Below are 26,863 nucleotides of genomic sequence, written 5' to 3'. Positions count from 1 at the left end.
AGTACAGGTACACCAACAAGAACCAGTTCTGCCATGCATTGTGGAAATAAGACTATTTTTAATAATTTTAAGCTTTCAAATAATTTTATATTGTAAGTTATATAATTTTTTACATTTTAACAATTGTTTTAATTGATGTTTGTTGCAGATCGTCACAGAATTGCATATACGTGTGCATATCAATCTTTATTTTTCCATTTTCATATTTTAACAAAAAAGTGCCAGAAAACAAAACTGGAAGTAGAGGTACAGTATTACTGTACTATATATATATTATAGCTCTTTATACCTTTTATTATTTAGAAATGCAGGGGAAAATTGGCTAACATTTTTATAATAATGTGCATTTAGAACTAGTTTTATTGAGGATTCTATTTGAACTGCCACTGCTTTTACTGGAGTAAGTTAATCCATCCCCAAACATCCTTTAGACATCATCCCAATATTTAACATTATTTATTTTCGTAGGGGTGACGAATTTGAAACCTAATCAGTCTTGAGGTATGACATTTTTATGACATGATTTGATAGTTGTAGTGGAATCTCAGTTAATTGCAGCAAAGATATGAGTAAATTTTGACTAAGGGAAATATGTTTACATATGTATGCTTTTGAAAAACCAAATTTCTATTATGTACATTTTTATGGCTTTGTCCATTACACCTTACTCAAGCATACTGAAGGCACACAGGCTATATGTATTCCATCTAACTTGTTTTTCCTCCTCTCGCCTACCCCACTTTTGAGGAATATCAAAACAAAATGAAGAGTATATTTCCAGAAAGGGATCAAACTTCATAGAAACTGTAAAAAACGCACAGTAAATGTGAGTGTTAATTTTTAGAGATGAAAATAAAAAGTAACCTAAGTACAAAAATTTAATTTATTTTGGAAACATCGTTACACAATAAATTGGTGATTCTTTCAATTATCAAAATATATGTTTGAACCAGCTCAGGAATGCACAAGCCTGACTAAACAATCACAGCCATTTATTCTTTACATACAATAGCACACAAATGAGTTAATGACAGCATTTACTATACGTACATCATATCTGTCACTACCTACCAAGAAAGCCTAAATTTCTCTGTCATTTTAATTACTCAGTATGTGTTCACATATATAAAATAGGTTTCTTCATATGTGTATTAGGTTTCTTTTGGATTTTAAATGGTAATATAAAGATTTCAAAAATATTAGTATAGTCAGGTTGTACAAAGTAACTTACAAAATTCAGTTATACTATACAGTATAAAATAAGCTACAAAAGCAAATATATTTTTTATATTTGTTCTTAATTATTTCTTGATACTGAATCATTTATTTCAATGCAGTGGCACATATTAAAAGGTAAATGACAATTTAATTTACAAAATAAAATAAGGTGGTGAATTTAAAGGATTTCATAATAGTTCTAACAATCCATCATAAAAAGTTACAGTTAGCATCCAGAACAGATGACGTACACAGACAGGACTAGAAAAAAAAAATATACGACAAGATTCTAAAATGCCAAGACTTTAAACTGTACAGGTATTCTGATACAAGCTGAAAAATATAACTTCTGAGAGGGAAAATGAGGCAACAAATAACACTCTAAAAGGAAAACCATCGAGAGCCACTAGCATACAGTTTGATTTTTTAACAGGTAGAGATCACTGCAAACTCAGAATTGATGTAACTGTCGTGAGGGGCTAAAAGCACTGGTTACTAGGCAAAGAGAGCAATGATGCGAGGTTACAGAATTATTCTTCTGCTATCACGTGTTACTAATCTGTAAAGTAAGCATTGTAGACTAAATTGAAGATTTATATGTTAGTTGTGAACTAAAATTGTTCTAAAAAAAATCTTACACAAACACTATCTTGCCTAATTTTTTTTTGTCCAATGTGAGAACACTGCAAATGTATCTCACACTGACCTGGAAAAAAAACAAAAAGACTGGGGATGGGTAAGACTAAAAGTGGTTGGAATAACTGGAAGATTTCTGAATGCCTATCGCAAAGTTAAGAAACTACTTATGGGCAATACACTTGGCATGGTGAATTTCCGGTGTCTGGGAGAACAGTGACACTGCTTATCTCAAGATATTTGCTAATAACCATTTTAGATGTGGTGTAATAATTTGCTTGTTTGATCCTTTGCTAAAGCTATGATATCCCAAAGACTTCAAGGCCAACAAAATTAATGATTGTTACATGCAATGATTAGGTTATGTAAGCAGCAAAGTTACTGAAACCTGTGCTATCTTAAGAGCATAGGTTGCAACTATGCCGTCTGCTCTTAATTTTTCAAGTTTATATGCCAGTTGTAATGCACTATGTCCAATTTTTTATAGCCTTCAAGACAACTCACAGAAATTCAGAAGTTCTACTTAAATGTAATAAAATAATCACTAAGTTATATCAAGTTAGCAGCCTCTCTCACCCCCTAACAGGTATATAATTTGTACAGGCTTGAATAAACCCTCAGTGGCACAGGCTAAAGTGAATCCTCTGTGGTACAATGTACAGGATAGAATAATTAGATGACAGTGGATAATACCAGTAATGAAGGAAATTTGCTTATGATTCCAACTTTTTTATTGTGCAATAATGTCCACCAATTATTTAAGGACTTTTCCTTTTGATACTTTTATTTAGTTTCATGTTTGTGCTCTGCTTTTCTGTGCCATAGCTTCAAGAGCTGCTTCGTACAACAACCCCCCCCCCCCCCCCCCCCCCCCCCCCCCCCCCACATTCAACATTAGATTTGGCTTTGTCTTTTTGTGTAGGTCACAACCTTGTTTTCAGACATTCCGCCTTGTCTACACATCTGCTGTCAGTGCTGCTCCCGCCTAGATTGTCTTCTGTCCCCTTCCTTCCATTGTGCTCTGGGACATGGACGAGTGTATCTACAGTGCCAGAGTAGTTTCTAGTGCTTGGACTGATCTTTCCTGCTTTTTTTCCTTTGATAACAGTTCCTGGTTGCCTTGCCCTTGCCTCAATGTTACGGCCGTGACTTTTGATGTTGCTGCAGTTTACTGAACGTCCTTAGCCGAAGATTCGCTCTCCAAAGACGAAGATGTATGATCGTGCAAATGTTGCACTGCCTTGTCCTTTCTACAATTGCAGCATGAGTGAGATACACTCTCTTAGTTGTTTTAGCATCATTCGAGGAAGTTTTTCTATCTTGATTCAGTCACCTGGGGATTGACTTGTCCTTGTCCACTAAATCTGCTGTTTTGCCTCTTGTTGGCAAAGAGACTTATTTAATGCTTAATTCTTTATGTTTACACGGGTGTCTTTGATTGTCCAGTCAAAAATCTTTTAATTGCTATCAAGTTAATGGTCACAACATATAGCATGCCTCCAGTCACAATGTTGTTAACCTTATTCTTAAGTAGCTGGGTCCCTCCCTTTTGTCCATGCCCAGCTTCCCGATTAGGACTGCAACCACCACTTTTGACTGTGTTTTTCATCAAAACTTGATCTGATCTGCTGTGCTTATCTATTTGGTTCCCTTTCATCAAGCTTTTTAAACCCCTTTCATCAAGCTTTTTAAACCAGGGGCAAAAACTATTGGACTGCTGATGGAAATGTTATCTCTTAACTGGAACTGTCTGAAATGGTTCTTTCTATTTAATCATTCTTCTTAAATGGTCTAGCTCCCAAAAGGATGGCTTCCTCCACCAGATCCCTTGGTTTCCAATGGTTCTGGCATCTCTCTAGGCTAAAGCCACTGAAGAAAGACTCCAGAAACATTAGAATGCCATGTTATTTGTGCTCTTTCTTGGCAGTTTACATTTGTGTTCACCGCACTTTTGTTGCATCATAATCTTGACAGTTGCCATTATTGTACCATGCTAAGTGGTGTGGTCTGTCATTATACAGAATGTATATCTGCAAATATGCACTGCACAAGGAATGCTACATAAGGAGCAATTGTATATTAAATTTTCACTCATTAAAAACAAGGCTGTCTTTCCAAAATCAAGACAAAAATCCATTCATGTAGGCAAACTTAGGCCAAAAATCTAAAGGCAACTGAGATTACCACAATTAAAAAATTATAGTGAAAAAAAAATCCAAGAAAAGATAATCATGCTGAAACCAATCTTGTAGCTTATTCATGGTTTCATTACCATGCAAAATTAAGCTTTTAAAAACTTGCAATTTGGAAAGGGCTGCTTTCTCTATTTGGTTATAAGGGAAACGCAGAATAGGTTATGTCAATTGAGCATGAGCAAAATGCATGTCAGGTTATCTGCCATCTCCTTCACCACAAATCATGTCTGGTATTCCAACCAACAATGAAAAATATGTGAAATTCTTGTCATCCATAATTAAGACAGTAAGAATCTTAAAATAAGACTTCTTGAATTTACAATGCTGGCATTATAATGATTGTGGTTGCAGGTCCACATTAATATAGTATGTGAGTATATGGTCTTTCATTGATATTAAAAGCATTTGAACCTTGTACTAGGTTCATCTTCATCTTGACTTGACTGATGATGATGTACCTACTACAAGGTTCGAAAGCTTTTAATATCCATTAAAGACCATATACTCACATACTATATTACTGTGGACCTGCAACCATTGTCATCATTTTTGACACAGAAAACTGTACCCATTATAATGATTCATAAAACATATATAACATCCCTAGTATATTATGTCTTTGTTAAACTACCAACACAAACATTGGAAGCAAATTGAGAATGCACACAATATTTTTAAATGTACGCACCTAGAAGATAAGACTTGCATGAAAAGCTGATGAAAGAATAAACAGATCAGTCGTATAAGGAAGTACAAGAAATGCGTATTGTGATATATATTAAATAAACACTAAAATTTAGCCTACTAATATAGCCACATATATCTGTTCCTACATATTAATGCTGTAATCATTAGTAGGTTTATTAGTACTTGTGACTATAGAGCTTCCTACCTGCTTTATGTAATAAAATACTGAACAATACCTTACCAATTATCCTTTTATGCACATTTTTCAAATTTTCCTAGCATTAATTCTTAGCAGGAGGAAGATATTTAATAACTTTGAATATACAAATACTTTTATTTTATGTATAAAACTCTAGATATACAAATAAAGACTTTTATTTATTTAAAATTAAAGAAACGAAGGTAGAGAATGATAATGCATGGAAATTGCAAAATATTTAGATTGCACTACACTCACTAAGACTACAGAAACCAACATCATACTGCAAAAATTCTAATACTCTTTGGCAGACTGAAGACTTCAAATTCTTTGAAATAGAACTGATTTCTATTTTTATACACTGTTATGACTTCAGTATTCAAACTCCAAAATTCTAATATTCCAGAAAAATCCTGTTACAAACCCTAGGCTACTTTTAGTAAAAAGAAAAATTCCTAAGACTGTAATTGACCTATTAATTTCTAGGAGTCTGTAAACTGAGTGTACCATCTAAATTACAACAAAAATGCGTAATGCACAAGTCTCTAGAAAGACACTTATAATAAAAACATGTATTACAGTCACCTGGATACAAAAAGTACCTGACTAACGACACAAGTATATACGGCAACCTCTTTCCTACCCTTATTAAGTATTCAATTTGCTATTTCAGGTTTGCATTTGCTGTGTAAGTGCATAGATCTGCTGAGTAAGAATGGAATTCCTGTGCCGCAAAACCTGTAGGAGATCAGCCTGGCGCTCAAGAACCCATTCAAGATTGCTTGGTCCTCTGTGAAAAAATAAAAATGATGAAAGCAGTTTTTATAATAAGTAATGTTCTAAATAGCTGCTCAATAAACCAAGAACTGACTATGATAAGAATATTTACAAGTTCCAAATATTTCAACAGCTATATATTACAGCGAAAAATTTTGGCCATATTTTACATGGTTTTTTGCGAAAAAAATTATTAAGGGGGCCGCCGGCTAATGCCATTTTTTAAGGATAGGACTTTGATATTCATACCACTTAATAAGGTGACTTGGGACATCTCCAAACCGCATATGATATACGCCTCTAACCTTCGGTTTTGTGACGCCAGGGCGATTTATCACGAAAATAACCATTTTTCAAATTCTATCTCCTCCCTTGATATTTAATATTAAGACCTAGGATTACTACCATATATAGACCTGATGTAGACCTCCAATCGAATGAGGAGTTTTTTTCTAAAAGTAATTTTTTTGCTAGATGTGAATTTTTCAATATGGTAAAAAAATAAACCCTATAAATCAGGAGAAAAAAATTTATAAAAAAAAGACGAAACAAAAATTGGAAAAAAGGGCTCTATTTGATTGTTCTATAATTTCTTTCTGAGTTATATACCAAATTCCAATGTTATAGCTTTAAAACTAAGTGAGAAGATAGATTTTGAAGGTCAATAAGTATAGTTTTGAGATATAGGCGTTCAAAGTTTTCCTTCGTATTTCTATAAAGACAATGTTAATAAATAATGATTATTATGAATGTATATTTCTTTTTTGTGTATTAATTTAATTTAATCATAAATGACGATCCCTTTGCTCATATATTGTAGCCTGGGGCACTGCTTGAGGCAAGATGGGGCCCTCCTTCCTACGCAACTCTCTCTTTCCCCTTCTCTAACTCGGCTTATTACAGCGAATTTTCTTCTTCTGTATGTTAGCGAGATGCTTTCCTTGTATTTTCCTCTTTGGCATGATGACATTCTTGCCGAAACAAAGATAAACAAACGTAAATACAAGAGAATGTCAGAGGTGAAACTCGAAGGTGTACTCTCTTTTTACAAAGACAATTTAATAAATCATGATTATTATGAATTTTATATTCCATTTTGGGTATTAAAAAACCAAAACTTTGTTATTTATCATAAATGAAGATCTCTTTGCTCAAAGATCGTAGCCTTGGGCACAGTGTGACGTGTGCTGTCAGGCAAGACGGGGGCGTTACTACACGCAACCCTCCCCTCTCTCTTCACTAACTACGCGTATATTATGATATTCTGTAATAATACTCGAGCGATTTTTCTTCGTCTGTATATTAGCGAGATGTCTTCCTTGTCTTTTCCTCATTGGCATGATGAAATTCTTGCCGAAACATACATAAACATACGTAAAAGCAAGCGAATGTCAGAGGTGAAATCGAACGTGTAGAATACTTGAAGTTTGTGCTCGCACTGATGGTTGGACCTGGTAGCTGACTGAAGTGAAGTCTCCCTTCTCGACTCGGGGAATGTCTATAGATGCCATTTCTCCCAATTTCTTTGACAATAATTATCAAAATTTACAATAATAGAAGAAATATTGCATTTTCTTGTACGGATCAATGTTTTAGGCTTATTGAGTTACGTTAACTAATTACCCTGTAACTACGAAAGTAAGAGGAATTTTGACGGAATATTTCGTATATGTATTCCCAATTGCCATATGAAGCTCCATGAATTTTTTCATGACTTTGCATTTTTTGCCCTGTACCCCCATATATAAGGGTTCTGGCCGGCCCCCTTAAAGCAGTTTTAATATTTAAGTCATTGTTTGTTTGTATGGTGTTTTTACATTGCATGGAACCAGTGATTATTCAGCAACGGGACCAACAGCTTTATGTGACTTCCGAACTATGTCAAGAGTGAACTTCTATCACCAGAAATACACATTTCTCACATTCTAAATTGCTATTCAATAAACCAAGAATTAATTATAAGAATATTAACATGTTCCAAATACTTTAACAGCTGTTACAACAAATAATTTTGCCCATGTTTTACATGTAAAAACCTGATACATACTATCTCAAAAGAATATTGTCCAAAATAACAAATTTGTAATCATTTTGAAAACTTTTATGAGCTATTATGTAGATATAAATGTGGTTCAGAATAATAGAAAACAAGCATTCATCTTCCAAAGGCATCTGAAACAGAATGTCTTAAATTGTTCAATATTTTCTGGTGATAAGCAGCTTCATAATGTAAAACTATCAAAGAATTGGCAACAACAACTGAAAATGAAGTTTTTATGATAAAACAAAGTTTTATGTATACTTACCTGGCAGGTATATATATAGCTATATTCTCTATCGCACTGGCAGAATTTTCAAAACTCGCGGCAACCGCTAGTACACTGGTAGTTCAGGTGATTGCCAACCCGTTCCCGTGGCGCTGGTGCTCGGAACCATTCCCATTTTCGTCAGATTTTCTCTGAACCCTGTCTCCTGAGGGGAGGAGGGTGGGAATTTAATTATATATACCATGCCAGGTAAGTATACAAAAAAAATGACATTGTTATGATACAATAAAGTTTTCATACATACTTACCTGGCAGATATATACATAGCTATCGACTCCGTCGTTCCCCGACAGAATTTTTCAAATTTCGCGGGCACTCGCTACAGGTAGGTCAGTGATCTACCGCCCTGCTCTGGGTGGCAGGGCTAGGAATATTCCCGTTTCTAATCATAATCTCTCTTCCACCTGTCCCTCCTGCGGGGAGGCTGGGTGGGTCTTCAATTGTATATATCTGCCAGGTAAGTATGTATGAAACTTTATTGTATCATAACAATGTCATTTTCATACATTCAACTTACCTGTCAGATATATACATAGCTGATTGACACCCTTTGGTGGAGGGCAAGAGACAGCTAACTAACTGACTAGACAGGTAAAACAACATATGTTGTAGTATTAATAAACCTTAGTTCCTACCTTTTTAGATGGAAAGGGGGGGGGGGGGGGGGGACTTCGTGGCTACTGCCCAGGAGTCTGCTTCATCTCAAGAGCCTTAGCGAGATAGTGATCTGTGGCCAAGAGTTCTTGTGGATCTGTCGATGGGGTCTCTTCCACTTACTCGACAGAATCCTAACTGGCGTTTGTCAATGGGAGCACATCCGCTTATATGACAACAGCACTAATTTAAGGAGCACACAACCAATCCCGATCACCCGATCCTAACCCTTGTTAGTTCTAAAGATTGCCTAGAGTTATCCCCAAACTCTTTGCAAACAACCACAAACTCGAAACTCATACATACAAAAATAACAAAATTTTTGTACCCCTCTAATAGTCAGATGTCACTCGATTTTCAAATGAAGAGAAGTGAAGGCCGCCTGTGCGACTACTGACACTCCCATACACCGAAAACCCGAGAGAACACAATCCGACAAGAGGGTTCCGTACATAATTTTAAGGATGGTGCTTTCTCCTTTACCCAGAACCGTCTGTGCTGACACAAACGGACCTAACGAAAAAACATTTATCATACGTAACTCGCACGTCTTTTAAATAATGGGATGCAAACACAGAGTTGCATCTCCAATAAGTTGTGTCCAAAATGTTCTTTAGTGACATATTTCTTTGGAACGCCACCGAAGTTGCGATTGCTCTAACTTCGTGGGCTCCCACTCTTAGAAGATTAAAAGAATCATCTGGACACTTCTTATGAGCTTTTCCGTGATAACACTTCTAACAAAGAAGGCTAAAGCGTTCTTGGACATTGCTCTCCTTGGGGTCTTTCACTGAGCACCAAAGACCTTTCTGCGAACCCCCCAACTGCTTCTTCCTGTCCAGATAAATTTAGAGCTCTAACTGGGCAAAGGGATCTTCTCCCCTGCTCTCTGCCCACCAAACTAGAAAGTCCTTTCACTTCGAAGCTCCTGGGCCAGGGATTCGAAGGGTTTTCATTTTTGGCCAGAAAAAGGACTGAAAATGAAAAAACAAAATTGCGGAGTCTCCTTTGAAAGCCAACTCTTGATTCAAGGGCGTGCAACTCACTGATTCTTTTTGCCGTTGCAAGAGAGATCAGAAACAAACACTTTCTAGTGATATTACGGAACGAAGCAGTGTGAAGTGGTTCGAATTCATCTGATGAAAGAAAATTTAAGAACCACATCTAAGTTCCAGCTTGAACCTTAGGTACAAGTGATTTAGATGTTTCGAAATGAACGAATGAGGTCGTGCAAATCCTTATCATTCGTTAGATCTAATCCTCTGTTTTCTAAAGACTGCTGAGAGCATACTCCTGTACCCCTTAATAGTTGGTACTGAGAGATGCGACTTTTGTCTAAGAAACAGAAAGGAAATCTGCAATTTCGGTCACAGAGGCTACTGGAAGAGGACAGCTTCTTCGACCTACACCAGTTTCTGAAAACTTCCCACTTCGATTGGTACACTCGCCTCGTAGATGATCTGCGGGCTCTAGCAATTGCGTTTGCTGCCTGGCGAGAAAACCCTCTCGCTCTGACAAATCTTTCGATAGTCGAAAGGCAGTCAGAGGCAAAGAGCGGGTAGATTTTGATGGTACCTCTCGAAGTGGGGTTGTTTGAGCAGATCTATTCTGTTTGGAAGAGATCTGGGGAAGTCCACTGTCCATTCCATCACCTCTGTGAACCAAATTTTGAGCTGGCCAATACGGAGCGATCAGAGTCATTCTTGGTTCCTTCGGATGCCACGAATTTTCTGACTACTTCCCCACCCCAGTATCTTGAACCGGGGGAAAAGCGTAAACGTCTATTCCTGACCAGTCCAGGAGAAAGGCGTCTGTTGCATAAGCCCGGGATCCTCCACCAGGGCACAAAATGTATCTATCCGTTTGGAGAGGAACGTGGCGAAAAGATCTATTTGAGGCTTCCCCCAAAGGAGCCAAAGGCTCTGACAGAACTTCTGCGTGGAGTGTCCACTCTGTGGAAGGACCTGGAATCTCCCTGCTCAATCTGTCCGCTCTCACATTCCTCTCCCCTTGAACAAACCTTGTTAGGAGAATTACCTTCCTTTGGTTTCGCCCAAATCAGTAGATCCCGGTGCCAGCTCGTACAGAGCAAAAGAGTGCGTCCTCCTTGCTTCTTGACATAAGCCAGAGCTGTTCGTATTGTCTGAATATCTGCACGACTTTTCCTCTGACTAAGTTGTTCGAAGCTCTTTAGTGCTAAGGTGAATCGCTAAGAGCTCTTTGCAATTTATGTGCCATGACACCTGTTCTGCGACAGGTGCCTGACACTTCTCTGGGTCCCAATGTTGCACCCCAGCCCGCCTCCGAGGCGGTCTCTGAAAACAATGTCAGGCTTGGGTTCCGTACTTGCAGGGACACTCCTTTGTTTTCCTTTAATGGAACCAACCACCACTTCAAATGATGTTTATCTCTTCCGAGATTGGAAACGTGTCCGAGAGCTGACCTGTCTCCAACTCCAAACTTCTTCTTAGGAAGAACTGAAGCGGTCGAAGATGTAGTCTTCCTAGGAGAAAGAAACTGTTCGAGCGAGAAAGGGTTCCCAGAAGGCGTCAGCCATTCCCTCGCTGAAGTGCGCTCCTTCCCTAGAAAGTTCGATACTGTGGCACAGCCTTTCTTTATTCTCTCTTGAGATGGAAAAAACTCGAAAACCCCGAGAATCATCTGAATCCCCAGATAAACCACGTTCTGGCTGGGGATCATCTGAGACTTCTCGAGGTTCACGATCAATCCCAAAGACTTTGTCAATTCCAGTGTTGTTCGCAGGTCCTCCAAACACTGCTTTGAGACCTGGCTCTGATGAGCCAGTCGTCCAGGTACAGGGAGACATTTATCCCTTTCAAATGTAAGTGCCTTGCTACATTTTTCATCACGTCTGTGAAGACTTGAGGAGCCGTGGACAGGCCGAAACACAGGGCCCTGAACTGATAATTTCTTCCTTCGAACATAAATCGAAGGTACTTCCTCGACGAATGGTGGATCGGGATGTGGAAGTATGCGTCCTGAAGGTCTAAGGACACCATCCAATCCCCTTGCCGCAGTGCTGCAAGGACTGAGGCAGACGTTTCCATGCTGAAACTTCTGTTGTTCGACGAATTTGTTTCAGCGCACTTACGTCCAGTACCGGTCTCCATCCCCCCGAGGCTTTTGTTACAAGAAACAAGCGATTGTAAAACCCCGGGGAGTTGCAATCCAGCACAAGTTCTATTGCTCTTTTGTCCCACATCTGTTCCACCATCTGACGAAGAGTATCCCTCAGAATAGGGTCCCTGTATCTGGCGGACAATTCCCTCGGAGATGTTGTCAAGGGAGGAATGTCCTTGAATGGGATGCGATACCCCTTCTTGATAATCGACATCGTCCAAGTGTTGGCTCCTATGTCTTCCCAGGCTTTCGCAAAATAATGTAGCCTGGCTCCTACGGGTGTCTGGAGGACAGAATTTTCACTTCCCTTTATTCTTAAAGGAACGGAAGGAAGACCTGCCCCTCTTATCGGTTGACTTCCTCTGGCGATCGGTCTAGTTGGAAGACCTCCTCGAAAGGGCTGTTTCTGAGCTGGGCGAGCCACTTTCTTTTCCTCACTAGCCACAGGCCTATTCTTCCTTGAGGATTGTCTAAGGAGATCCTGGGTGGCCTTTTCCGTCAGAGAATGCGCGATGTCCTTCACCAACTGTGAGGGAAAAAGGTTTTCAGAGAGAGGCGCAAACAATAATGCGGCTCTCTGTGAATGAGAGACGGCCTTCGTGAGGAAAGCACTGTGCACCGCCCTTTTCTTTAAAACTCCTGCACCATATAGGGAGCATACCTCAGCCGATCCATCCTGAACAGCCTTATCAATGCAGGCGAGGATGCAATTCAGGGTTTCTGGGTCGAGTTGTTCATTTTCTTGAGATTTCTTGGCCAAAACCCCAAGGGACCAATCTAAGAAGTTAAAAACTTCTAAAGTATGAAAAAGTCCCTTGATGAGGTGATCCGTTTCCGAAAGCCCCCATGTAACCTTCGCTGCATTCAAGGCGCCTTCTCGACGAATCCACCAAACTCGAGAAGTCTGACTCAGCTGAAACGGACAGAGATAGTCCCATATCCTCTCCCGTTTCATACCAAATTCCTCTCCTCCTGTAAGATTAGCGGGAGGCATACAAAAGACCGTCCTTCCTAAACTCCTTCTTCTTCTTGAACCAGGAGTCAAGAGATTGTAGAGCTCTCCTCATAGAAATGGCAGGCTTCATTTTAAGGAAAGAGGAAGACTTGAGTGCTTTCGTGCTTGAAAACTGCGAGCGTGGCGAAGGGGGAGCAGCTGGCGTCAAAGAGTCTCCATATTCCTCCAACAAAAGGGACGAAAGAACTTTATAATTAGAAGATCCTTCCTTCATTTCGTCCTCCGAGGCATCTTCTGGGTTGATAGGCTCGGAAGGAGAAGGTTCTCTTCTTTCTACTGACTCTTCTCTTACTCTCTTACGAGTGTCAGGCTCTTCCGAGGAATGCGCCTGGTGTACAGTAGGAGTATCTCGCCTGGGAGGAGTAACGTGCTTGGAATACTCCTGGCGCCTGGCAGGCGCAAAGCGCCTCGAATACTCCTGGCTTTCAGTAGGCGCATTTTGTTTAGAATCTTCCTGGCGCGTTGTAGGAGTATTGAGTTCCGAGCGTACTCTGGCGCCTGGGAGGAGTATTAGCTTCGGAATACTCCTGGCGCCTGGGAGGAGTAACGCGCCTGGAATACTCCTGGCGCCTGGCAGGCGCAAAGCGCCTCGAATACTCCTGGCTTTTATCAGGCGCATTTTGTTCAGAATACTCCTGTCGCGTGGTAGGAGTATTAAGTTCCGAATACTCCTGGCGCCTGGGAGGAGTATAAGCTTCGGAATACTCCTGGCGCCTGGGAGGAGTAACGCGCCTGGAATACTCCTGGCGCCTGGCAGGCGCAAAGCGCCTCGAATACTCCTGGCTTTTAGAAGGCGCATTTTGTTCAGAATACTCCTGGCGTGTGGTAGGGAGTATAAGTTTCCGAATACTCCTGGCGCCTGGGAGGAGTATTAATTGCAGAGTACTCCTGGCGCCTGAGAGGAGTATAAGCTTCCGAATACTCCTGGCGCCTGGGAGGAGTATTTAGTTCAGAATACTCCTGGCGCCTGGGAGGAGTATCTAGGCCCGACGACTCCTGTGTCTTGTAGGAGTACGCCGTTCGAATACTCTTGATCCTTAGCATGTGTCTGATGTTTAGTAGGCGCTTTCCGTCTCACAAGTGCTCTACTCCTAACAGGATCTTCCTCTTCAGGTAACTCTTGGCGCGCTGATTGAAGATCTTGAATCTTGTACTGGCTCGTTGCGCCTACTCGGAGTCTGGCTTCTGGTTGGCGCCCTACTCTTGACAGGAGTAGCTTCCTTTCTTACCTCTCTCCTGTCTAGCGCACCGCCCCCCCCAGAGATGGCGCCTGTGCGACAACTCCCCTGAAGGATGCGTCGCGCCCATGGCAGGAGATAGGTATTTAGATCTTTTAATAGGAAGCCTATCATCCTTCTTACGAGTAGGCTCCTTATAACGAGTTCCTACTAACAAGGCTAATTGCTCTTGCATATTTTTCAAAATTTTCTTGGTTGAGGAATCTTCCGCATTAGGAGAGGGAGATCTGGAAGGCGCTCTAGGATCTCTTCCAGACCCAGAGTCTGACTGTATTCTCGCCCTCTTTATTACCGAAGGTGCTCCTCCTTCTGAGAAGCGCTCGGGACTCGAATTGAGCTCGTGCTCTTTCTTACTCCTCTTCAAAGGACGGGAAAGATTCGACTCCTTCCATCCTCTTCTCGGCGAAGGCGAACTCGACGACGAAAAGCACTCTCGAAGGATGCTTTTCCTATAGCGGTCTTTGGCAGTCGATACGATCGATTCTGCCGAAGGGACGCCTGATCGTTGGGGATTCTCCACAACCCAGTACGGCTTTCGACTTTCCTTCTCCTCCGGGCCAGGGAGCTTGGAAGAGGTCTAGGCCTGGGAGCGTCGCAGAGACGACCAGACGCCCCCTCCACTACACTGGGGACACTAATATCACTGCCACATTCACTTTCCTTACCTTCCAATGCTGCGACTTTTTCCTGCATTTTCTGAAGGGCGGGAGGGAAGCTCTAAGTTCTGCTATTTCCGAAGCAGAACTAGAGGGATTAGCAAGATGTGAACGGGCTGAAACAGAATGGTTATTATCATCATGGGAAGAAGCTACAGAGCTAGACAGTAAATCATGAGAGGCAGACATACTGCGGGTTTTATAAGCCGCCTTCCTCTCTCTATCTCTCTCTAACTTCTTCAAGTAAGAAGTTAGATTCTTCCACTCTTGTGCATTCAGATTCTCACACTCATTACACGTATTCTCAATCGAACATTCAACCATTCTACACCCCCTACAACTAGTGTGAGGATCTACCGAAGCTTTCGGAATCCTCACCTTACAGCCCTCATTCACACACACTCTGAAACTAACACTAGAATCAGACATATTCACAAAATTCCAAAAACCAAGTCAAAAAACAGTCCACGATAGCGAATGCCAAACAACGATCCAAGTACGTCACCAAATATCAGCGAGAGATGATCAAAAAGCTTTGCGAAAAACGAATTCTAGTCAGGAGGAAGTAACAACAATGTTGATACAAGCCGGCGGACAGAGAGATTATGATTAGAAAACGGGAATAGTTCCTAGCCTGCCACCCAGAGCAGGGCGGTAGATCACCTGACCTACCTGTAGCGGAGTGCCGCGAAATTTGAAATTCTGTCGGGAAGACGACAGGAGTCGATAGCTATGTATATATCTGACAGGTAAGTTGAATGTATGAAAACTTTGTTTTATCATAAAAACTTCATTTTTATGCATGGACTTACCTGGCAGGTATATATATATAGCTGATAGACACATTTGGAGGCGGGTCAAAGACAGCAACATCGACATATTTTAAAATTAAATAATTTTAAAATACTATTAGGTTCCTTACCTGCTAAGGTAGCTGACTTCGTAGGTCCTGCCTCTTAGCCTGCTAAACTTAAGTAGCTCCCAACTAGGACGTGACCTGCTTGTTGAAGAAGCTAAAAACAAGGGTCTGACAACTGGACGTGACCAATTTGTTGACAAGAAACCCTAGCCCTCTCTTACCACGGGCATTCATGCTAGGAAATGTTAGACCACCTGAACCACACACACAAATCACCACTAATTAAAAACACTTCATAGACTGAGTCGGTAACAAACCTCCTCAGACAACCATAAAATACTATAACCTAAATTAAAAATAGCCTAGCATGTTAATAGGTTATGGGGTGGAAACTCCTTTGCCCAGTACTGTACCTAAGGACACGTACAGGCCCAACGTTTGACAATTATCAAAGGTTGTCTTGACGTCTCTAAGGTAATGCGAAGCAAAGACAGAATTGGTCCTCCAAAACGTCAAATCTAAAATATCCTTGAGGGCCAAATTCTTTCTGAATGCCAAGGACGTAGCTACCGCTCTCACTTCATGTGCTTTAACTTTAAGCAACCCGAAGCTTTCCTCTTGGCAAAGCAAATGCGCTTCCTTAATGATTTCCCTTAGGAAAAAGGCCATGGCATTTTTTGTCATTGGTCTGGTAGGGTCTTTCACAGAACACCAGAGGGATCCTGAGGGCCCTCTAATACTTCTTGTCCTTTCTACATAAAAACGCAAGGCCCTTACCAGACAAAGCACCCTTTCTTGTTCTTGACCCACCAAATCGGCCAGTCCTGTAATCTCAAAGGACCTTGGCCAAGGATGCGAAGGATTCTCATTTTTGGCCAAGAAATCTTCCTGGAAGGAACACACCGCCTTGTTGTGCTTCCAGCCTACTTGCTTGTTAATGGCTTGAAGCTCACTAATCCTTTTAGCTGTAGCCAAGGCGACCAAAAATATCGTCTTCTTCGATAAATCCCTCAAAGAAGCACTGCCCATAGGTTCGAACCTATCCGTTCCTAAGAACTTAAGGACAACATCAAGATTCCAAGACGGAGCTCTGCATTGACGATCTTTCTTCGTATTAAAAGACCTGAGAAGATCTCTAAGATCTGCGGCATTGGACAGATCTAATCCTCTGTGCCTAAACACCGAGGACAACATACTTTTGTAACCCTTAATTGTTTGATTAGCTAATCCTAATTCCTTCTTCAGAAACAGAAGGAAATCTGCAATTTGGGTCACAGAGGTACTGGATGAAGAAATCTTCCGATTCTTGCACCACTTACGGAAGTTCTCCCACTTCGACTGGTACACTTTAATAGTCGAGGCTCTTCGTGCTTTAGCCACTGCCTTCGCTGCTTCTCTAGAAAAACCCCTCGCTCTGACAAGTCTTTCGATAGTCTGAACGCAGTCAGACCCAGAGCGAGGGTATTCTTGTGGAACCTGTCGAAGTGGGGTTGTTTGAGAAGATCTACTCTTGCGGGTAGTCTTCTCGGAGAATCCACTGTCCATTCCAGTACCTCTGTGAACCAAGTTTGTGCCGGCCAGTAGGGGGCTATGAGGGTAAGTCTTGCTCCTTGACTCTCCCTGAATTTCTTCATTACCCTTCCTAAAATCTTGAACTGGGGGAAGGCGTACGCATCCAGACCCGTCCAGTCTAGAAGGAACGCATCTACTGCGACTGCAAGAGGGTCTGGGACTGGAGAGCAGTAGTTCGGTAACCTCTTCGTCGCTGCGGTAGCAAAAAGATCCACCACTGGGCTGCCCCAAAGATTCCACAGACTCTGGCATACTTCTTGATGTAGGATCCACTCCGTCGAAAGAACTTGTCCTTCCCTGCTCAACAGGTCGGCTCTGACATTCTTCTCCCCTTGAATGAACCTGGTGAGCAGGGTGACGTTCTCGCTCTCTGCCCACAGAAGGATCTCCTTCGCCAAATTGCATAGAGTTAAAGAATGAGTCCCTCCTTGCTTGCGGACGTACGCCAGAGCTGTGGTATTGTCCGCATTGATCTGCACCACCTTGCCGCAGATCAACACTCTGAACGCTTTCAAAGCCAAGAAAATCGCCATCAGTTCCTTCCTGTTTATGTGCCAAGCCGTTTCCTCCTTGCTCCAAAGCCCTGACACCTCTTGAGGGCCCAGCGTCGCTCCCCAACCTGCGTCCGAAGCGTCGGAAAATAATATTAGGTCTGGGTTCTTCTGCTGGAGCGACGTACCCTCTGCTAACCTTCCCGGAGTTAGCCACCACTTCAATTCCTCCTTTATCTTGAAAGGAATTTGAAACAGGAAGGAATCTGGTTGCGACTTCCTTGGCCAGACTTCGTTCAGAAAGAACTGTAAGGGCCTCATGTGAAGTCTTCCTAGAGAAATGAACCGCTCTAGCGAAGAGAGCGTCCCCAGTAAGCTCATCCACTCTCTCGCCAAGCATTGGTCTTTCTCTAGGAATTCTTGCACTTTCCGAAGGCACATCACTTGCCTTTCGGGGGACGGAAAAGCCCGAAAAGTCACTGAGGATATCAGAATCCCCAAATAAACTAGCTCCTGTGTGGGGATCAGATGTGACTTTTTCAGGTTCACCATCAGACCCAACTGTCTTGTTAAATCCAATGTAAGATCCGTGTCCTCCAGACATTGTTGTCTTGACTGGGCTCTTATGAGCCAGTCGTCTAAATAGAGAGAAACTCTGACCCCTAACAGATGTAGCCACTTCACCACGTTCGCCATCATTCTTGTAAAAACTTGAGGGGCCGTGCAAAGCCCGAAGCAAAGGGCCCTGAATTGATATACCCTGTCCTGGATCACGAACCTTAAATATTTCCTGGACCTTGGATGAATCGGAATGTGAAAGTACGCATCCTGAAGATCCAGGGTCACCATCCAGTCCCCTGGACGCACTGCTGCCAGCACCGAGTTGTTCGTTTCCATCGTAAACTTGGTCTTTTCTACGAACAAGTTTAGATGGCTTACATCCAGTACTGGCCTCCATCCTCCTGAAGATTTCGGTACCAGGAAAAGTCGATTGTAAAATCCTGGAGAAGCATGATCCAGAACAGGTTCTATGGCTCCTTTCTCTAGCATGCTGACAACTTGCTGCCATAGAGCCTCTCTCTTCTCTAAATCGATGTTATGAGCCCCTAGGGCTCTCGGGGATGTAGCAAAAGGTGGTTTCTTCAGGAAGGGGATCTTGTAACCTTCCCGTGCTACGCTTACAGACCAAGAATCTGCTCCCCTGCTTTGCCAGACTTCCCAAAACTCTTGGAGTCTGGCCCCAACACACGCCTGGAGGACTTCCATCTCATTGCTTGGTTGAGGTTTTCGAACCTCTCTTTTACCTCTAAAGGAGGGGCGGGAAAAGGTCTTACCCCGAAAGGGCTGTTGAGTCGTTCTTGATTCCTTTGGTGTCTTCTTCATCACCTTGTTCGGTAAATACTTCCTCATTGAAGAAGTCAGAAGGTCCTGGATAGCCTTCTGAGTAAGGGAAAGAGCGATATCTTTAATAACTTCCGATGGGAAAAGTTGTCCCGAAAGTGGGGAGAACATCAACTCCGACTTTTGTGCGTTCGAGACTCCTTTAGCAGCGAACGAGCACAAAAGAGACCTTTTCTTCAGTACCCCTGCTGTAAAGAGGGAAGAAAGTTCATTTGCTCCATCTCTCAAGGCTTTGTCCATACAAGACACAATACTTCTAGGTAAATCTAAATCCGAGGGTTCTTCCATCTCCAGGGTGCGACCAGAGCCCCCAAAGACCAATCGAGGAAATTGAAAACTTCAAACGTTCGATAGATACCCTTCAACAAATGATCGAACTCCGATGAAGTCCACCACACCTTGGCTGAATGTAAGGCATGCCTACGCGAGCTATCCACAATATTGGAAAAGTCCCCCTGGGAGGAGGCAGGAACTCCCAGGCCAAGACTTTCCCCCGTAGCATACCATACTCCGGACTTCGAAGCCAACTTGGCTGGAGGAAAGGCGAATGAAGTCTTCCCTGCTTCCCTCTTCTCCTTCAACCATTCATTAATGCGTTGAAGGGCTTTCTTAGCCGTGATCGAAAGTGTCATTTTCAAGAAAGAAGACTTCTTCGGAGCTTTAGTCTTCGAAAATTGAGAAAGGGGAGATAACGGCTCTGACAGTTGAAAATCCCCTTCAAACAAAGAAAGGAGGCAATCAGTTAGCCTCTTATAATCCGAGGATGCAGCTTCTACATTCTTGTCATCTTCCGAAAACAAATCAGCAAAATCCTCCTCCGCTGAAGAAACATCCTGGAAGCCGAGGTCTTGATGAGAAAAAGTTGCGGAATCCCTTTCCAAAGCTTGTCTGGAGAGCGAATGTGAGCTCGCGTCCTTACAAAAACCTTCTCGGTCTTGTCGAGATGAAGACGGGTCAACGTCCTGCCGCCTGCGTCCTGCAACCACTGCAAGAGTCGCGTCCACCGAGCGTCCATCAATCTTCCTCTTGCGTCCTGCGTTGTCGGAGAAACGTCCCTCCTAGAAGGCCCACTGCGTCCTGGATTACGAGAGAAGGGAGCCTGAGAAAGAGGAGGCAACGACATATCCTGCGTCCTCTTGGAAGACTTAACTGGGAGAGATGCGTCCTTACGCCTAGAGGACGGTTGATCGGTCCTTTCCCATGACTTTACCAGGACGGCTAACTTCTCTTGCATTTCTCTCAAAACGTCCTTAGTATCCGCTTCCTTGCGAAACCCATGAGAAAAAGGAGAACGAGGGCTCACGGGGCTGGTACGATGAGGAGAGTAATCCTGACGTCCACGAGACGGAGAAGAGACATGGGAGCGAACCCAACGAGAAGAAGTAGCTTCTCTATCAGGAGAACGAAGGACGACTTCTTTAGGACGAAAAATCCTCTTCCTTTTGACTGGGATTGCGTCCTCATCTTCACTCGATGAAAAAATCTCAGGGCTACTCCACCCCTCTTGAGCATAGATCCGTTCATCCTGAGACGATGTCGGCTTATACGATCTCTTGAGAGGACGCGATTCTTCCAAAAAGCGTCTATTCCTTCCTGAAGCCGAGCTATCGGAAGAATACAAGCACTTCCCAGTAACGCCTTTTCTCTGGCGTACTGCTGCAGCCTGGGACGTAACAACAGGACTGCCTGAAGGGACGACTGATCGTGAGACAACCCCTCTCGCCTCCCTTCGACTGTCGACATGCCTTCTCCCTTGGGTCTGGGAGCTTGACAGAGGTCTAGGTCTAGGAGCACGAGAGGGACGATCAGGCGCCCCCTCCACAACACTGTCACAAACATTAAACACTTCCACTTTGTCCGTTAAACGCTTGATCTGATCACCCATCGAAGCAAGGGCAGCGAACACTTTCACAATCTGCGGGTCAGAAGTGTCTTCAGATACAGCAACGGGCGCAGGAGAAACCTGGGGGGAAGGTGCTACTAGATCTACATGTGAATGAGCTGGAGAAGACACAGAAATAGATTCATTCAAAGGCTTACTCAAAGATCCCGATCTCTCACTTCTAGATACTGATCTTCTCATCCGATCTTTTTCCAATCTTTCCACATACTTGACAAGAGCCTTCCACTCTTTCTCATTCAAACTCTCACACTCATTGCACCTATTCTCCCACGTACACACAAAATCTCGACACTTCTTACACACAGTATGGGGATCTACCGAGGCTTTCGGCAGTCTTACCTTACAGCCTTCTTTCACACACACTCGAAACATACTACCTGAATCAGACATATTAACAAAATAACAATTGCGATTGCCAATCTAACTTTCCAAATACGATACCAAGATCCAAATAGCGAAAAGTCAGACAACGAGCAGGAAATTCTATCAGAGAACCTTCAACGATGTTGCCGGTTCGGCTGGCAGAGAAAATTTGACAAAAATGAGAATGGTTCCGAGCACCAGCGCCACGGGAGCGGGGTGGCGATCACCTGAACTACCAGTGTACTAGCGGTTGGCGCGAGTTTTGAAAATTCTGCCAGTGCGATAGAGAATATAGCTATATATGTACCTGCCAGGTAAGTCCATGCATAAAACTGAATTCTTATTACATGAAGATAGATTTCAAGACATACGAGTAGCTTTGTTGCAAATCCCATGTAACAGTAATTTCAGTCAAATTTGCTTCAATAATTCTTTTTATTTAGTGTGGGTTTCCTACAGCCTAATGAATTTTTATGAACTAAAAGAGCAACTGAATTTGGCTTTAACAGATGGTAAAATTTTGATAAAATACCCAACTAGGATAAACTTTGATACTATCCAATTATTCTAACCTAATTTGGTACTAATAACCTGTAGTGGTATGTAAATTTCCAAACTTATATTAGCAACAAATGTCAAATATAAAATTTAATTTAAAGAGTAGCTTCTTTCATTGTTAATTGCTGCCATCTTTTTAAATTAAAAAATAAACTACTACAACACAATTTCATCTTCTCTAACCTGTATCATAAATAAGCCCCAGCTGAATAATCGAAAAAATAAAACTTTTTTTTTTATTTCAAAAGGGTGGTATCTCTTACCTTCATAATTCTTCCTCAGTCTCTAACTACATAGCAATCCAATTTCTTTAAGCTTACCATTTCCAAATTTCAACTCTCATTTCATTCAAGAATAAATTCTAATTATAAACCCAATGTGAATTGTTATGTATCATTACCCTAAATTACAATGACATGGATCACGATGAAAAAAGGTGAATCACACTTACCTTACTCCTACATACGAATCAGGACGTGTGAACCTGAATGTAAGGTCTTCAGCTAATGTGTCAGGTGGTAATCCAGCCCCATTGAATCTTACAACCTCAACTGGAAGTTAAAAGTGAATTCTTTGAAAATAGTGGAAAGACTTTTAAGAAAATTCTTGACATCTACTGTCTTGTGTGCTTGGTATTTCTTAGATAACTACATATTTAAAACAGATTAACAATACCCAGTCTGCATACCCCAGAAAATTGCATGTACAGTAGTTGAGTTGCAACTTTTATCTCAGATCTGCAACAAAGGATCTGAATATACTGCAAGGCTTGAATAATGATCAGAAAACATTACTATATGTTCAAATGGTGAATGGACCTCATAAATGGCCAGCTGTTTTTTATAAGTCCCTGTAGGTTTAATGCAAATGCATTCACTTTTGCCTTTTACTTTATTGTTTCTTCCCACTAAGTTGTAAAACTTCTTTAACTCTACCTAAATTCATCTTAAGAAATCTTAAAGGCAAGCATTTAGGAAGTATAGAAATTTGACAAAGGTAGATTTCACACCATAAGTCTATAACAAAAACACCAAATGACTTTGACCTCCAGTTTAGTTCCACTGCAGTTTTCTCTAAAGTAATGCAGGTAATATAGGTGGTGAGACTATATGTATATTCAGGGTTGTGAAACAACTCACTTGTACAGCCCATAAGAGTTGAAAAGGTATGCATCACATTTTATTTGAAAAGTTTTAAAGCTTTTATGGTTATTTTTTATCAATACATACCTATGTTCTAAAGCTGACTCTAAATTTAATGAACCACATTAGATGAGTAAAAATAAGTGCCGGATGTTCTTCAGCACAATCGAGCTTTCTATACAGCATATAATGCAGTATGAAACTCAGTTGGCCAAAGTATCAAGGCCACCGAGAGAGAAGGCCTGTTTGATATGATGTGATGATGTTGACCCTGGTAGTCCGAAGGTGGTGCGTGTCGACTCACTCTCTTAATTCCTGAGCTTCCAGGTTCCTTCCCGTACATCATTTGGACACAGTTTTTTTTTCGTGGTTCCATTGTTTTATTTATGAACTGGACCATCAAACTTATATGGCATAATGAGGTAGCGTGCCATGGATGCATCTTGTGTCTTTTACTGGACAAACTTCCTACGGTAAGCAGATAAACTCAGCAATAAGTTCACTGCAACAGGTATTTGACTTCTGTCTCTAGATCTCAAGATGACTTTCAATAGCAATATAAAATTTGCATTTTAGGTAGGAGTTGTGAGCAACAAGGTCAGGTGTAATGTAAAGAAAGACGGGTTTACCCTACATTGAATGTTAGCAGGAATTCGTGTAAACCAAGACTTAACAATAGTTGAATATAGGCTAGCCTAAGTCAAAGAACTCCCAGTGTAGCCTATGCCAAACAACACCTAATGTAGCCTATGTCAAACAACACCCAGTGTAGCCTGTGTCCAACTCCCAAAGTAGCCTGTGTCAAACAACTCCCAGTTCAGGACTCGCAAAGCTTTGAAAAAAGCAACTTAAACGTCATAATAGGCAAGACTAATAATGGTAGCAGTAGCCAGGTAAGCCAAGCAGCATATAAAAAGTTATCAACAAGCAAAGAAAGGGCAAACACATCAAACAAGTAAACCTAACAAGGGTAAACCTACGAAGTTATAGGTTCATTGCAACTTGAGCACAGGATAATGATGGGGGAATAGGCAAGTTACCACTGACAGTAGTCAAAGGTATGGGACAAACCTTTTGGGCCTAGATGGGTTAAAGTGCATGAAATTAGACTGCCATAGTATTCTAAAGGTTACAGATTCAAAACAGGAGCCTACATTGGAATTTCAATAACGTAACCTAACCTATCCTCATTGCATTACTAGGTTTAAAGAGATCATATATTCAAGTAAAAATATTAAAAGACCATGTTTCTTCTTCCACAGGTAAAACTTTAGTACAGATTAATGAAATACCATACTGTATGCCACAATGCCCTACCTGCAGTTAAGGCTAACTGCACAGTACATGCATTTTTCATGTTGCTGAAGTACGTCACTTAGAGATTTCAAGATTCCTACGAAGGCTCATGATATGAATATCATTAAGAAGATATTCAATAACTCCAGAGAGCTGATACTCCTGAATGTCTTTCTAACACTGCAATAGCATTGCTGTTATAAAACTAGTCATTTCATTTTTGGCAATAATTTTAGATGGTCAGTCATTCAAACACTTGCCTGTGCTGAAGTTTGTATTTAAACAGCTGTAGTTAACCCTCTTGCGCACAGGCCGAAAATATAAAGGTGTAAGGTACACGCCTTTTCTACCAGGCCAAAAAGAATACTCGAACGGAAAAGTTTTTTGGTAAAATTTGGTATATCTGAATTATAACTGATATGCACTTCTGGTTAGTGTTATTATATCGGCAAATGATTGAATTATTTCCTAAAGCAATCAGAACATCTTTACCAGGCTTAGAAATAATAAAATCGATGTGAGGAATATTATATTTAAGAAAAATCATAGATATTTTTGGAAATATGAAAAATATGATATTGTTATGATACAATAAAGTTTGTTCATACTTACCTGGCAGATATATATAATCAAAGTGCCCACCCACCTCCCCTCAGGAGACAGTGGCACTAGAAAAATCTGACAGAAAATGGGAATGGTTCCTTACGCCCGCCTCCCAGCGGCGGGAATGGGTATTACCACCTGGCCGACCACTGCGTGTGCCGGGAGTTTTGAAATTCTGTCGGACTTCGGAGAATACAGCTATATATATATCTGCCAGGTAAGTATGAACAAACTTTATTGTATCATAACAATATCATTTTGTTCATGAATCTTACCTCCCAGATAGTATATATATAGCTGAATCCCACCTTTGGAGGAAGGGGGAGACAGATTCGATTTTGGGAAACAATTTCATATATATGATTGATATTTTGGTTCCTTAACTGTTAGCATAGCTGACTTCGTGAGTACCGTCACCCAAGTCTGCTTCTGCTTTACTAGAGACTCCAGCTAGGTAGTGACCTGTGAAGCTGTTGAGTTCTAGAGGATCTGTCAACGGGGGCGTGACCACAATGCAACTAGATCCTATATTACAGACCTCCAATTTCGGTACTGCATTCCTAGAGGTGCCAGCAAGGACGTGACCTGTGTAGCTGGTGCGCTCTAATAAACTGTCATGGGGAGCGTGACCACAATGTGACAGATCATATAGGTGTTGTTTAGACACCGAATGCTGTTAATGCTTCACTGGAGGTGCCAGCAAGGACGTGACCTATGTAGCTGGTGCGCTCCAGATGATTTGTCAATGGGGGCGTGACCACACTGTGACAAAAACATTTTACCCTACTATGAGGGCGAAGCAAAAACATTACCACCTGACCTAGCCTATCTGGTTAAACTTCGTAAAACCAAGGCTAATGGAGGGAAGTCCGCCTAAGGCGCCTACCCAAGACCACAAAAAACTAAACACCTACATAAACATAATAAAAATAAAAAAATAAAAATAAATAAAATTAAAAAGTCCAAACTAACATATTATTTTCTAAAAGATAGGAAGAGTGCTACTCTCTGTCCCCAATATATTGTCTGCTGCGACATATGGGCCCAAAGAGTAGCAGTTCTCGTATGCAATCCTCACCTCCCGAAGGTAGTGAGAGGCAAACACTGAATTACTACGCCAAAATGTGGCATTCAAGATGTCATTGAGTGCCATGTTCTTTTGGAAGGCTACCGACGTAGAAATAGCCCTCAGTCCATGCGCATTCACCTTCAACACTTTCATATCACTGTCTTGACAGGATGAATGCACTTCCTTGATGGTGCCCCTCAAGAAAAGAGCCAAAGCATTCTTGACACTGGTAACCTTGGCTTCCTGCCAAACCACCACAAGTTATCAGAAGGACCTCTTATAAACCTTGGTTCCTATCTTTCCGACGGAGGGATTGACTTCCTAGCTATTGCTTAGGAGTCTGCTTCGTCTCAAGAGCCTCAGCGAGGATGTGACCTATGGGTAAGAGTTCTTGTGGGTTTGCCGATGGGGTCTTATCCACTTACTCGGCAAAAGCCTAACTGGCATTTGTCAATGGGTGCTAATCCACTCATATGACCATATAACCTATGCCTATTAGCATAATTAAGGAGCACAACACCGATCCCGATCACCTGATCCTAACACGAGGTTAGCGCTTAATTTTAAAAAGAGTTAAACTAAAAATTAACTCACTAGTTAAGGATCAGTGTCGGCTCCCTATCCCAGCAACGTATCCGCAGACACGAACAACCAAGAGAAAAGGATCTCTTGTAGGTTGAATTGACATCCTTCGTGTAACGGGAGGTCAACACAGAATTGCATCTCCCGTAAGTGACAGCTCATATGTCCTTTATGACATATTGTTATGGAACCAAGAAGAATTCATAAAAGCTCGCACTTCATGCATAGGTTCGAAATGGACTGGACATGAGGAACTTCAGAACTACATCCAAGTTCCAAGA

The 26,863-nt window shown here is 41.6% G+C and overlaps 1 protein-coding gene across 2 annotated transcripts in view; it reads right to left on the bottom strand.

Moving 5' to 3' along the window:
• Positions 1-869: 869 nt before the first annotated feature.
• LOC135203163 (transmembrane protein 192-like) overlaps positions 870-26,863 on the bottom strand; it is a 98,125-nt gene continuing 72,131 nt past the window's right edge. For both annotated transcript variants that reach the window (XM_064232850.1, XM_064232851.1), the window contains exons 6-7: positions 22,342-22,441; positions 870-5,725 (exon numbers count right to left, since the gene is read on the bottom strand). In XM_064232850.1, coding sequence (XP_064088920.1) covers positions 5,605-5,725; positions 22,342-22,441 — 221 coding nt within the window. In that variant the 3' untranslated portion in view covers positions 870-5,604. The remainder of the gene's footprint in view (positions 5,726-22,341; positions 22,442-26,863) is intronic.

The sequence above is a fragment of the Macrobrachium nipponense genome, chromosome 33 (genome assembly GCF_015104395.2).
Source record: "Macrobrachium nipponense isolate FS-2020 chromosome 33, ASM1510439v2, whole genome shotgun sequence".
In the NCBI taxonomy this organism is placed as follows: domain Eukaryota; kingdom Metazoa; phylum Arthropoda; class Malacostraca; order Decapoda; family Palaemonidae; genus Macrobrachium; species Macrobrachium nipponense.
Note: the sequence above shows the minus strand (reverse complement) of the source record. Positions and strands in the feature narration are given on the sequence as shown.